Source organism: Enhydra lutris, unplaced genomic scaffold, assembly GCF_002288905.1.
Source record: "Enhydra lutris kenyoni isolate GAN:26980312 unplaced genomic scaffold, ASM228890v2 scaffoldscaffold87, whole genome shotgun sequence".
Lineage (NCBI taxonomy): Eukaryota > Metazoa > Chordata > Mammalia > Carnivora > Mustelidae > Enhydra > Enhydra lutris.
Window position 1 is genome coordinate 729,367 of NW_019154171.1, and position 14,455 is coordinate 743,821.

At 37.3% G+C, this 14,455-nt stretch overlaps 1 protein-coding gene across 1 annotated transcript in view; it reads left to right on the forward strand.

Moving 5' to 3' along the window:
• The window catches only part of LOC111161928 (OCA2 melanosomal transmembrane protein), a 469,742-nt gene that overhangs the window by 61,661 nt on the left and 393,626 nt on the right, over positions 1–14,455 (forward strand). Inside the window, exon 3 of the mRNA XM_022526004.1 lies at positions 12,070–12,168. Within this exon, the coding sequence (XP_022381712.1) occupies positions 12,070–12,168 (99 nt within the window). The remainder of the gene's footprint in view (positions 1–12,069; positions 12,169–14,455) is intronic.

Sequence of the window (14,455 nt, forward strand, 5' to 3'; positions counted from 1 at the left end):
AGGAACGAAGAGTGCCAAGAATGTAAATGGTTTTAGTCAATATGTATATTTCTTCTTATTGTCTTTAAAAGATAATCATTTAAAAAATAATAAAAATGCAGTACATGTTTTATAACACATGTAAAAAAGTATGACAGCAATAGCACAAAGGTTGGGAAGAAAGAAATGGGAGCATATTATTTTAAGTGTACCTTTGTGCATTATAGATGTATATAGTTATGAATATGAATATTAGTATTGTATGTTAGAGAGGAACAGGTATAATACAATTTTAACTTAGATTGTAAGAAGCTAAAGATGTATATTGTAAATCCTAAGGCAACAACTAAACTAACAAGGAATTGTAGCAAATAAGCCAGCTACAAAAGGAATAATATGGGTCATACAGAATACTCAGTTACTGCAAAATAAGGCAGAAAAAGAGAAAAAGGGAACAAGGAATAGATGAATAAATAGAAAACAAATAGCAAGATGGTGGATATAAACCTAAACATGCAATAATCACGTTATATGAGAATGGACTGAATACCTTATGTATAAAGGAACCCACTTTATTTATTTATTTATTTATTTTAAGATTTTATTTATTTATTTGACAGAGATCACAAGTAGGCAGAGAGGCGGTGGGGGAGCGGGCAACAGGCTCCCTGCTGAATAGAGAGCCCGACACGGGGCTTGATCCCAGGACCCTGGGATCATGACTTGAGCTGAAGGCAGAGACTCCAACCCACTGAGCCACCCAGGCGCTCCCCCTCACTTTATTTCTTAAAAATATTTAATTAATTAGTTTATTTGAGAGAGAGAGAGAGAGAGAGAACAGAAGGAGAGGGAGAAGCAGACTCCCCACTGAGCAAGGAGCCCAACACAGGGCTTCATCCCAGGACCCTGAGATCATGACCTGAGCCGAAGCTTAACCGACTGAGTCACTCAGGCACCCCTAAAGGAACCCACTTTAAATATAAAAGCACAGATAGGTTAAAAGTAAAAAGATGGAAGAAAACATACAATACTAAAATGGATACAAGAAAAGTAGAGTGGCTATATTAATATTAGAACAAGTGGATTATAGAGGAAAGAATATTACTAGGAATAAAGATGGCCATGTCATAAAAGGGTAATCTATCAAAAGGGCATAATACTTTTTTAAAAAATAATAATTTTTTAAAGATTTTATTATTTGTGTGAGAGAGGGGGAGAGAGAGAGAGAGTGAGAGAAAACGAGTGGGCAGAGGGAGAGGCAGAAACAGGTTCCCTGCTGAGTAGGGAGCCGGATGAGGGCCTGATCCCAGGACACTGGGATCATGACCTGAATCGAAGGCAGAGGGTTAACTGACCAAGCCACCCAGATGCCCCAAAAGGGGCATGGATTTAAGAAGAAGAGCTATACCATTTATGAAGCAAAAAGTGAGAGATCACAAGAAGAAATAGATAAACCCAAAATCATAGTTGGAGATTCCAGGACCTTCTCTCATTAATTGATGGAACCCCTGAAGCCTGGAATTATTCAAATGTATGTCACACACAGGGGAGAGAATTGCAGTGTATAGAGAAATTTGGCACAGTCCATCATTCTCTGTGATGTTTCTAATCCATGTGTCTGCTCTAGGCCACCAGGATGAGTATCTCCTCTATCCAGGCAGTTTTCTAAGAAGAGCTTAGGAAATAGACTATAAAATATGTTGCCAGCAGGGTCTACCTAGGAACATGAGATAGGGACTAAATCTGCCATGTACACTTGAATATCTTGTTGATTTCAAATTAAAGGTAGGTCAGAAAAGTTTGTTAAAAATAGACTTCCTTTTTCTTATATGGGATATCACTGTTGAGCATATGGTATGCATGCGCACACAGTATCAAAAATATTAACAAAAAGTGTAAAATGGTCTTCCAGAGAGCTGTCTAACCCATCAAAATAATAATGATCTTATGTTTCATATGGTAATATATTAAGGCACTTACAGTTAATCTGTATTCCTATTAACAATGCTGATTTTTTTATCCTTGGACTCACACGTTCATTGGTCTATCTGGGAAAAGATGACTATGAAAGTAAAAAATCTAGCTTTTTTCTCAGGGCCCATATTCCTTTCATTAACGTGGAGTCTTATATCATCTCCCTTGAAAACACATAAGTCTCTCTGGTTTGTTTTGGGAGGAGTATACTTTTGTTTTTTTAGGCAATAGAAATGACTTATCTCTTCAAAAACCAGACCTGTCATAAGCCTATCCAATGTTAATGATTTATTTTCTGAATTTTCCAGCCAATTGGAGTGAATGTTAGTCTGATTTCCTCTCACAGGTTTTTTTCTTATTAAAAAAACCCTTCCAAAACGGATTTTTTTGCTTATTTGGTTGATTTTAACACTTTTTATACTGCAATGATTTTTCTAAATGGAAGTCTTTCTCATTCTAACCATCTGCTTTGAAAAAAAGGGATTGCATCTTTTATGTCCAAAGTATTACTTAGCTCAAGGACCAGCACTTTTATCTTGCTACATTTGTGTTAACCCTGGAAAAAATGGGCATCACTCTTTTTTATTGTGATTTTTTGGGGGCATATACTGAACAATCACCAGCTTCTGCAGCAAGCTGGCTAAGGACAACCATGCATGCTTGGCTTTATTACTAGTATGTCTCCTTTGTACGCCTCACTGGGCCCAGTCACCCACCTGACTGTTGCGAGCCCATCTTTTTAAACTACAGACCTGAACTGTAAACTGCAAAAATCACACCACCAGGCCAACTAGCTATTTGAACTATTTTTCTTGGGGGAAATAATTCAAACTGGATCTTAAATGCATCTGATTGTTTTTAATTCAAGTAAATCCTTAAATTGTCCTGGTAAATCTCTGTCAAAAAGACTTCCCCAAGCTGTTGGGTATCCTGTTAACCCTTTGTGTGATGAGTAATAGCCATTCATATTTAACATTCTTGTGTTAACTGTACTTACACATATTATGGGAAAATTTTTTTTTTAAAGATTTATTTATTTATTTATTTGACAGACAGAGATCACAAGCAGGCAGAGAGGCAGGTAGAGAGAGAGGAAGGGAAGCAGGTTCCCCGCTGAGCGGAGAGTCTGACATGGGGCTCGATCCCAGGACCCTGAGATCATGACCTGAGCCGAAGGTAGAGGCTTAACCCACTGAGCCACCCAGGCGCCCCATATTATGGGAAAATTTTTAAACAGTATCTAGAAATTCTTTTTAATATCGAGTCGCACCATCTGTAGCAAAGCTAGTTGTTTAAACAAAGATTAACATGAACATTATGTTGGCAAACAGAAAGTCAAAGGACTATTTATTTATAAAGAATGAATTTTTAAAATTCCCTTTTTCTACTTCTGCATAATGTACAGGACCTCTTGGTTTGGTGACTCATTTGAGACTTAAGTGGTTCTGTAATACCTATTTTCCCCTTTGACTTGCTTGGTTTTAGGAGGCTTTTAAAAATAATTATTTCCTAGACTAAGTAGGAATGATAAGTGGAAACAATCAGTTACTTGAAAATATTATGAGATACATATTTTAAATATATTATGAAAATATATTATTTTCATCCTCTATTTCAGGATATCAGTAGAGCTTTCCATCTTACCATTTTTTGAATTCCAATTTTCTATCTGATCATCTCTATGTTATTTCTTTTCCGTGTATAACTTCCCTTCTGTTACAACTGATAAATTCATTTTTCCTTTAAAATATTTATATGGGGGGTTCCTGAGTGGCTCAGTTAGTGAAGCATCTGCCTTTGGCTCAGGTTGTGATCCCAGAGTCCTGGAATCAGGTCCCACTTTCGGCTCCCTGCTCAGCGGGGAGTCTGCTTCTCCTTCTCCCTCTGCTGTTTCTCTCTCTCTGTTAAATAAATAAACAAAATCTTTTAAAAAATAAAATAAAGTTAAATAAATAAAATCTTAAAAAAAAAAAGAAAACGGGTGCCTGGGTGGCTCAGTGAGTTAAGCCTCTGCCTTTGGCTCAGGTCATGAACTGAGTGAGGGTCCTGGGATTGAGCCCCACATTGGGCTTTCTGCTCAGTAGGGAGCCTGCTTCCCTCTTTCTCTCTGCCTGCCTCTCTGCCTGCATGTGATCTCTCTCTCTTTCAAAAATAAATAAAATCTTAAAAAAAAATAAAATAAAGTAGTTATACACAACTGATAAATTATTGAACACTGCATCTGAAACTAATGATTTACTATATGTTGACTGATTGAATTTAAATAAAAAATAAAATAAAATAGCATGTAATATTTTATGTAGACAAAATAATATATGTGACGTGTCAGTAAGTTACTTTTTAATCCCCCATGATCTTCTTCATTATTTCTTATATTCCACATATGAGTGAATATCAGTAAGTTATGAAGTTTAATTTTCATAAACCAATTGGCACCTCTTTTGCCTGATCCCTTTGCTTCCTAATATGGGGACTGCTTCCTGGAACTTTGTATTTATAATTCCTCTGTGTGTGTGTTTGTGTATACACATCTCTCTCTCTCTCCCCATCTCTTTATTTATTCTATCTAAAGCCATGTAAAAGTATCCTAAACAAGCTTATTTTTAAGCTTTATAGAAGTTACATCTTATATGTATTCTTCCATGAATTCCTTTCTTCAGTCAACATTATGTACCTAACACTTACCCATTTTGCTTTGTTTAGCTGTAGTACAGCCAGTTACACTGCTGTGTAAAATTTCATCTGTATGAATATTCTATTGCGTGTTGATATTGTATCTTCCAACTTTGCTGAATTTGAATTTATTAGTTCTAACAGTTGTGTGTGTGTGCATGCATGTGTGTATAATCTTTAGAATATTCTACATAAAAGATCATGTCATCTGTGAACAGAGATAATTTTATGCATTTCTTTCCAATTTGGATGCATTTTATTTCTTTTTCTTGCCTAATTGATCTGGCTAGAGCTTTCAGTACTACACTGATTAGAAGCAAAACAGGTATTCTCAAATTGTTCTTTGTCTTAAAGGAAAATCTTTCAGTATTTCACCTTTGAGTATGATGTTAGCTGTTTTTTATGGCCTTTATTGTGTTGTAGTTTCCTTTTATTCTTAATTGCTGAACATTTTTATAAGGAAAGTGTGTTGAATTTTGTCATATACTTTTCTGCATCAGTAGATGATCATGTGCTTTTTTCCCTTCACTCTGTTAATGTGTGTTTCATCAATTGATTTTTATATTTTGAACCATCCTTGAATTCCAGGAATTAATTCCCCTTGGTCATAGTGTATAATCCTTTTAATATGCTGCTGAACTGACTTGCTAGTATTTTGCTGAGGATTTTTTGCATCAGTATTCACCAGGGATATTGGTCTGTGGTTTTCTGCTCTTGTAGTGTCTTTGGTATCAAGGTAATGCTAACCTCACTGAATAAGTGTCCCCTCTTTTTCAGTTTTTTAAGAGAGTTTGAGGAGGTGATGTTAATCCTTCCTTAAACATTTGGTAGAGTGCATCAGCCCTGGTTCAGGGCTTTTTGTTGTTGTTGTTGGGAAGTTTGTTTATTTTTTATTTTAAAATTTTATTTATTTTTTTAAATTTCTTTTCAGTGCTCCAGAATTCATTGTTTATGCACCACACCTAGCGCTCCATGTAAAACATGTTGGGAGGTTTTTGATTACTGATTCTGTTTCTTAGAATATTCTTATTTTTTGATTGATTACTGATTCTATTTCTTAATAGTTGCAGGTCTATTCAGATTTTTCTTTTTCTTCATTATCAGTGTTGGTAGGTTGTGTATAGCTAGGAATTTACCCATTTTGTCTAGGTTATCCAATTTGTTAACATATAATCATTCATAGTATGCACTTATAATCCTTTTTTTCCCCTGTAAAATGGTAGTAATGTTCCTGCTCTCATTTCTGATTTTAGTGATTTGAGTTTCTCTCTTTTTTTCTTAGTCAATCTAGCTAAAGATGTGTCAATTTTATTGATCTTTGTAAAGAACCTACTTTTGGTTTCACTGATTTTCTCTATAGCTTTTCTCATCTCTATTTTATTAGTCACCTCTCTCATATTTATTTTCTTACTTCTTTCAGCTTTTGGGTTTAGTTTATTCTTCATTTTCAATTTTTTTAAGGTATAAATTTAGGTTGTTGATTTGAGATCTTTCTTCTGTTTAAATGTAAATACTTACAGCTGTAAGTGTCCCTCTTAGTACTGCTTTCGGTTCATCCTATAAATTTTGGTATGTTGTGTTTTCATTGTCATTTGGCTCAGGGCATTTGTCTTAAACTGTATTAGTTTGCTAGGGCTGCCATAACAAAGTGACACGGAAAGGGCATTTTAAACAACAGAAATTTATTTCCTCATAGTTCTGGAGGCTATAAGTCCAAGATCACGGTGCTGGCAAAGGTCAGTTGCCTCAAATGCCTCTCTCCTTGGCATGCAAATGGCTGCCTTCCTATTGCTCCTACACCCTCTTATTGTACTTGAATCTTTGGTGTCTCTTTCTGTATCAAATTTCCTCTTACAAGGACAGTAGTCAAATTGGATTAGAATCCACCCTAATGACCTCATCTAACTTAATCACCTATTTAAAGATAACTCCAAACACAGTTATATTATAAGGTACTGGGGGTTAAAACTTCAACGTACGAGGGGCTTTTTTGGTTGGAGGGCACACACAATTCAGCCCACAGAAGATATTTTCTAATTTCCCTTGTGATTTCTTCTTTCACCCATTGGTTGGTTGAGTGTTTGGTTTAATTTTCATATATTTGTGAATTTTTCAGTTTTCCTTTTGCTATTGATTTCTGGTTAATTTTACTATGATCAGAAAAGATACATGTATTATTCCAGTCTTTTAAAATTTATTAAAACTGGTTTCATGGCATAACATATGGTCTATCCTGGTGAATGTTACATATGTACTAGAGAGAAATGTACAATTTTGCTGTTGTTGGGTAGATTGTTCTCTGTAGGTTTTGTAGGTCCAGTTGGTCAATAGTGTTGTGTAAGGCCTCCGGATCCATATGTATCTTTTGTTTGATTTCTAACCATTATTGAGAGTGGGGCATTGAAGTCTATACCCATTATTGTAGAACTATCTATCCCTTCAATTATGTCAGTTGTCTGCCTCATATCTTTTGGAGCTCTGATGTTTGGTGTATATTATTTATAATTGTTATTGACAGAATATAGTTGAGTCATATTTTTTGTTTTATTTTGTTTTGTTTCCGTTTTAATCCCTTTGCCAACCTCTGCCTTTTGATTGATGAGTTTAGTATATTGGTATTTAAGGTTATCATTCATACAAACAGAACTACTTTTGGCATTTTGTTTTATGTTTTCTGTATGTCTTATAGCCTTTTGTCCCTCATTTCCTTCATTACTGCCTTCCTCCTTTACTGCCTTCCTCCGTGTTTAGTTGACTTCTGTAGTGACATGTTTTGATTCCCTTCTCATTTTTTTGGTGTATGTTTTATTATATTTCTTTGTGTTTACAGTGACAATTAGGTATGACATTCTAAAGTTATAACAACCTAATTTGAATTGATACTAACTTAACTTCAACTGCATACAAAAATTCTGCTTCTATATAGTTCTGCCACCCTTTGTTATCGATATCACAAATTACATTTTTCTACATTGTGTACCTATTATCATAGATTTATAATTATTTTTTTATGGACTTATTTTTTAAATCCTGCAGAAAATAACTAGTGGTGTGTTAGGCTGAGGAAGTGGGAAACAGCCTTCATGATTACAACTGATTATAGACATTGCCTCTGAGCAGCCTGAGCTATAGGTTCTCTTTTTTGCAGTTAAATAAACTTAAAAGCCCGGTTATGCTTGGAGAGAACACAGATAGTTTCTCTGAAGCTCTGTGTATATCTGGGTGAGAAATCACAGTTTCCTCCCAAATCTTCTAAAAAATGGCACATGAGTGGGTGGCAGGTTTGCTGCTCACTTTCCTTCCTCAGATCTGCTTTCTGTCAATGGACACACTTGGCCGTTGTCCGTGTGATCACTTTTGGGGCAAATCCAGCTTTTCCTAGCCTGCTGGTTTGCTTTTTTCCTTCTGGAAAGGTATCTTGGGCCAGTGAATCCAGGATAAAATAGGCCAGAAACAAGAGTCAGAGATAGAGAGGGAAAGAGAGACAGAGGAAGGCAGTGGCATCATTTTACACTCCTTGTTACTGGCTCTGGATTCCCTGCCAAGCAGAGCTGGCTTCTGTCCTGTATTGATGGTGTCTACATGATACAGAGCTTGAGAAAGAATGAGAGCAAACGTCTTTCTCTACCACTGATGACCAAACCATTACCTCTCCAGCATGTTCTTTGCACTAATCATTGTCTCTTATCTGCCCTTTAGAAATGTGAATCTTCTCAGAAGTGTTAATATATTAGGTATTTAATATTTTTAACATTCTTAGATACTTTTTTTCTTGATAAAATGACATAAGCACGATAGGACTACCCAGTGTTTGGATCTAGAAAGAACTAGGGTGTCTGGAGCTAAGATAACGGTTATAGACAGGGGAGGGCTGGGAGGTGTTGCAAACACACTGTATCCATCTTGCGGGTTGGCATAGATGGGTCTTATTTACAATCATGGCAGCAAGGTTTCTTGATAATGGTGGACCTGAATCAATTCTAGCTGTTTAAAATTTACTGCTTAAGGATCTAAAATGTGGCTAATACCCAGGGCTGTGGGGACAAGGATTTGTTCTCTTCTGTAACTGAAAGGCATAGTAAGGCTCTCTCTGGACCATAAGCACCAGGATACTTCTTGCCCAGTGACTCCACTTCTAGGAATCTGTCCTAGGAAACTTTTGGAGGCACGTACAAAGACTTGTCTACTAGGACTTTCATAATGTTTGTTACTTATATTAGTAAAGAAGTAGAAATTCCCTAAATTTCCAACAGCAGAGGATGGTTATGCCTAATATGGGGATTCGCGTAATGGAATATGATGCTAACATGTAAATCACATTGTAGAAGAACATTTAATAACACAGAAATGTTAATGACTTATCTAGGTTAAACAATTAGAGAACAAAGCAACTTATTTGTTTGAATGTATGTCTGGAAACTCATATATTTGAAGACGACTTTATTATTTTTTTTTATGTTCAATTAGCCAACATATGGTACATCATTAGTTTTAGAAGTAGTGTTCAACAATTTGTTAGTTGCATATAACATTGAGTGCTGACTTTAAAACTATTCATTTATATGTAGAAAAAAAAAGATTGAAAGGAAGTTCTTTTTTATTTTTTAGCTCTTTACTTAAATTCCACTTAGTTAACAAACATTGTAATATTTTCGATATAGTAATTCAAAATTTCCACACAACACCTGGTGCTCATCATGACAAGGGCACCCCTTAATCTCCATCACCTATTTCACCCATCTCCCCATCCACCTCCCCTCTGGTAACCATCTATAGATAAGCTTGTATCTTTGAAATACAGAATTATATATAATAATTTTATCTGTTATCCTCTTCTGTAGTTTCCAAATTATTCAAATAAGTATTGCCTGCTTATAAGTTTACAGGCATATATGAATTTTACACATGTATACACAGAGTTGTTGAGACACTAGGAAAATAGACACTGTTGAATTTTGTGAATTTTGACAACACCTGGCCTTAGATGTGAAGTCAGACAAATGTCAATGAGATTTTTTTTTTTCCAGAAGGAAAAAAGTTCAGGGATAATATAGATCTCATTAATATTTTCTACCTTAATTAAGTCAGAAAGAAAAATCACTGTGAAATATGTTTCTTGGGTAATCCTGAATCTTCTCTATATGCAGTTTGTGAGTTTTCTGTCTTCCAGGACAGAAGGTCAGGGATCCTGTGAAGTAACTTGGTCTGAAGCCCTCTCTGAGCCTCCCTTCTTTGCAAAAATGAAATGGATGGGAACAATGGAAAATAATACCTGGACAATGTAAAATTCAATTTAAATTTGGAATAGCCTGAAGCCTTTGGGAAATTTCCTAGCAAAACTAATTTTATTTTTGGCTCTTTAGAATCATAACTAAATATTAAAAAGCTTAGAAACTACTTCCTATATACTTCACTACAATTATAAAATACTGTGTGTAAACAAAGTGCAATAGAAATGTTAAAAAATTAAATCAGCCAGATGTGTTCACCGCAGAGAAAATAAAATGGACTTTTGACTTTTCCCCATTTTTGATTTTCCTCCTTCATGGCTGTAAAGTGAATTCTCAGCATTGTGCAATGTGGCACTGCCGTGAGCTTTGCTGAGAGCCTGTGGATAATGCTTTCTAAGGAGCAATGGCACCTCCACTCTCTTGAACATGCTCTGCTCTTCAGAGGGTAGGTGGTATTTCTGAGCACATTATTGATCTGATAATGATTTATAAAACTATTTCATGGAGTCAAAAAGGCAACTCATGCAAATAAGCTATGATTACTGGGATTTAAGCACTGACATTGAACAGGGTACCAGTCAAGGTACCCAATAAAACAAGATGGAAATATCATGGCAGCCATTCATAAGAGGCTCACAGTGTTATAGAAATAATTGAATTGAATTGAAGCCAAACTATGCTTACCATTTATAGCTCCTAATTTAGTGTGACTCACTTTAGTGAGTTTTTTTCTTTTAATCCACATTATACAGATGAGAAAATGGAAGCTCAGAGTGGTTAAATAATGTGAGTGAGGTCTTGGTAACAGTCACCTTTCCCAGGAATGCTATGTAACAGACCACCTCAGGGAGTAATGGAAAACGCTGGATATTAGTTGACTCATTGAGACATTTATCTAAATGTGCCTGAGGCCCTTCTTCATTTGCAGTTATGAGACATGAAGAATTTAAAGCCCAACTAATTGTTTAAACCAGTTTGAACAGCTAACAGTTAAAGTGTATAAATTATTAAATCACTCAAGTGGAATTCATCTTCCATCTCTGCTCTCATGAGTGCTAGTAAGGACATCTATTCTATACCTTGTTCTCTGCTGTGTTCTTCTTCCTGGCTATTAAAGCTCCTGAGGACAGAATCCTCTCTTATCTGTTTCCCCAGCAAAGTATGCAGGGCTGCCCAGAGGTGTACTCAGAGAGCACATTGCTGGCCCAAGACAGACTCCCTTCCAGGCTCTGGTGTGGAATGGTAGGTGTTGTTGGGCACAGCTCAGGGCTCTGGTTTTATCCACCCATGAGACCAGAGTCTTATTGTCCTGCTGTCACAGGTACATGCTGGAATGAAAGGAGAAAGAGGGTGGGAATACTTTTTTTTCCTTTCTCTGCCTTTACTATTATTGTCCCTGGTGAGTGTTTCATGGCATCCACAGCAGCTCTGTGTGGCCTGGGATCCTTTAGGAAAGTCAATGTATTTGTGTATAAAGTGACATATTCCCAACAGTTAATAATGAAAATTATTTCTGCAGCTTTTCATGAAAAGCTGGTTGCTTTTAAACATCATGTGTCCTTGAATGAGGACCATATATGTTTGTGGGCTCTCTTGTGCTCTCTTGAGCTCCTGATTTGGATAAGTTTATGGTGGCCCTTCCTCTAGTCCAGGCCAGCACAGTGGAGGGGGTGTCCCTACAGTGTGAAGCTTTGCTTTGTTTCACTTGTGGCTTCCATCCCCATGAGAGATCCATCGTTGCCATTTTATCATTTCATTTTGACCCCGTGGATGCTGAGTTTTACTGGTCTTCAATGGGGAGCCAGTAGGATATTTTAAATGTGTGATATTTAAATACTGTGATCTTAGGAAATAGAATTTTTTGAGTATAGAAAGGCCCATCAGACTCTGAACAGTTTTCTCCATGAGAAGTTCTGCGTGGAATTGCAAAGCCTGAAAGTATCAATCCTAGAGTGTCTGGTTTCTTATGTGTTTCTTTTTTGCATTGCCAACCTGGTTTATGCTGGCCGAGAGTTGTTTCTTTTTTTATTTTTTTTAAGGAGAGTTGTTTCTAATGGTCTTTTTTAAACTCTAGCTTTTTACAATTCAGTTATAACTTATGTAAAATTTATCACTGAATTTCAGGCATGTTCTTGGATATAGCCCCAATTACCAGTGAACACTTCCACCATTTTTGTGTTGGTGATCCTTTTTCCTTCACTGTGTCTTTCAGGTCTCACTCTTCTTTACCTCAGCTCTTCAGCTCCAGGTCAAAAGATCCCTGTTTTACAGAAAACACCCCTTTGCTGAGAAATTCCTCACAAGAGAAAAGGTGAGTTTCCCCCCAACCCACTTCTTGTAAAATTAGGAAATCTCTGGGCATTGTCCTTGGCATTTATGTTGGAGAATTTCTTCCCGAGATGTGAATTTTCACCTGACATATTGTTTGGTCTCTGCCAGATCCTTGTCAGTTCAATGTAGTATACATTCATGATTCTAGTAGTTGTAGTCTATAGCTTATGAATTTGCTTGAGCATATCCCTGCTCCCTTAAATAACACATGTGCACATTCATGCATGTCCACAGCTCTGATGGGCCATCTTACCAGGCCAGGGATTCTGAGTTGGGTGAGGAAGACACAGTCCAGAGTTATTTTTTGTTGTAACAGCTGGAGCAGGGGTACTACTGGCATTTAAGGGTAAAGGCCAGGGATGCTGCTTAACATCTTGCAAAGCACAGGACACTTCTCCACAACAAAGGATTATCTGTCTCAAATGTCATTAGCGATGAGGTTGAAAATGTATGATTTAAGAGGAACCTCCACTTCCTGCAAGTTTGAAGGTCCTACTGGGGACAGATAGGCTGGTTCTGGACTCTCTGATCAGAGCTGATCTGGAGGATAACTCTGTCCCCTAGGATAAAGGGCCCTCATCCAGGTATCCAAGCTCATCTCTTTTTCTTTTTGCAGACAAACTTTCTGGAAGCCTGAACTGCCTGCTCAGTATCCCTTCACATCCCACACATTGCAAACTTGGTGGCATTGTGACAGATCCTTCCTTTCCTGTCACCTGATCCCATGCATCTGCATCAGCAGGCAGGCTGCTATGTTACCTACACCTCCCTCCCTCCCATCCTCTAAGGTGTTGCCCACCCTCTTTTCAGCCCAGTCTGCAAACATTGTGGGGGGGGACTTCATACTTTATAGAGTGTATCAGAATTCTTTGGGGTACTTGTATGCCATGTGGATTCCTAGGCTCAGTTGCTGAAGACTCACCCCATTTAGATAGGGTGTAAGAATGTGGATTTAATAACCTCCCAGCGCAGGGACAGTCTGGCTCCCTCCAGGAGATTCCTGATGACAAGTTGTGTCTTCCTGCAAAAGTTCCCACTAAGGCCATTGACTAGACAAACTTTCTCCCCTTCTTGCTCTCCACGGAAGTCTCACTCAACTTCAGAGGGGCTCAAATGTCACCATTGGTTCCCCTCCCAAATCCCTCAAGAGTCTATCTTTCTGTGCTCTTAAATACCACACTCTTACCCATACTTTACAACATGCCTTATGTTCCGTGGTTATGCCTACCAGCCTACCTTTTCTTCGTCTCACATCCTAGTGTCCAGCACAGCCCCTGCAACCAGGAGGATAACTTAATATTTCTCCATTTCTCCTAATACATAACTTTAAAAACAAACACTTAAAACACCAATTCCCTTAATTCTTTCCTTTGAATTACTTGGTAAACCATGAAAAACCCACAGCAAATATCATCCTCAAAGGGAAAAAGCTCACAGCCTTCCCTTTGAGATCAGGAACACGACAAGGATGCCCACTCTCACCACTCTCATTCAACATAGTATTAGAAGTCCTAACAACAGCAATCAGACAACAAAGAGAAATAAAAGGTATCCAAATTGGCAATGAAGAAGTCAAACTCTTTCTCTTCGCAGATGACATGATACTTTATATGGAAAACCCAAAAGACTCCACCCCCAAACTACTAGAACTCATACAACAATTCAGTAACGTGGCAGGATACAAAGTCAATGTACAAAAATCAGTTGCTTTCTTATACACTAACAATGAAAACACAGAAAGTGAAATTAGAGAATCTATTCCATTTACTATAGCACCAGGAGCCACAAGATACCTGGGAATAAACCTAACCAAAGAGGTAAAGGATCTGTACTCGAGGAACTACAGAACACTCATGAAAGAAATTGAAGAAGACACAAAAAGATGGAAGACCATTCCATGCTCTTGGATCAGAAGAATAAACATTGTTAAAATGTCTATAATGCCTAGAGCAATCTATACTTTTTTTTTTTGAGATAAAGATTGAGGTTCTTTTTTTTTTTTTTTAAATTCCTTTTCAGCGTAACAGTATTCATTGTTTTTGCACCACACCCAGTGCTCCATGCAATATGTGCCCTCCCCAGTACCCACCACCTGGTTTCCCCAACCTCCCACCCCCTGCCCCTTCAAAACCCTCAGGTTGTTTTTTAGGGTCCATAGTCTCTCATGGTTCACCTCCCCTTCCAGTTTCCCTCAGCTCCCTTCTCCTCTCCATCTCCCCCTGTCCTCCATGTTATTTGTTATGCTCCACAAATAAAGTGAAACCATA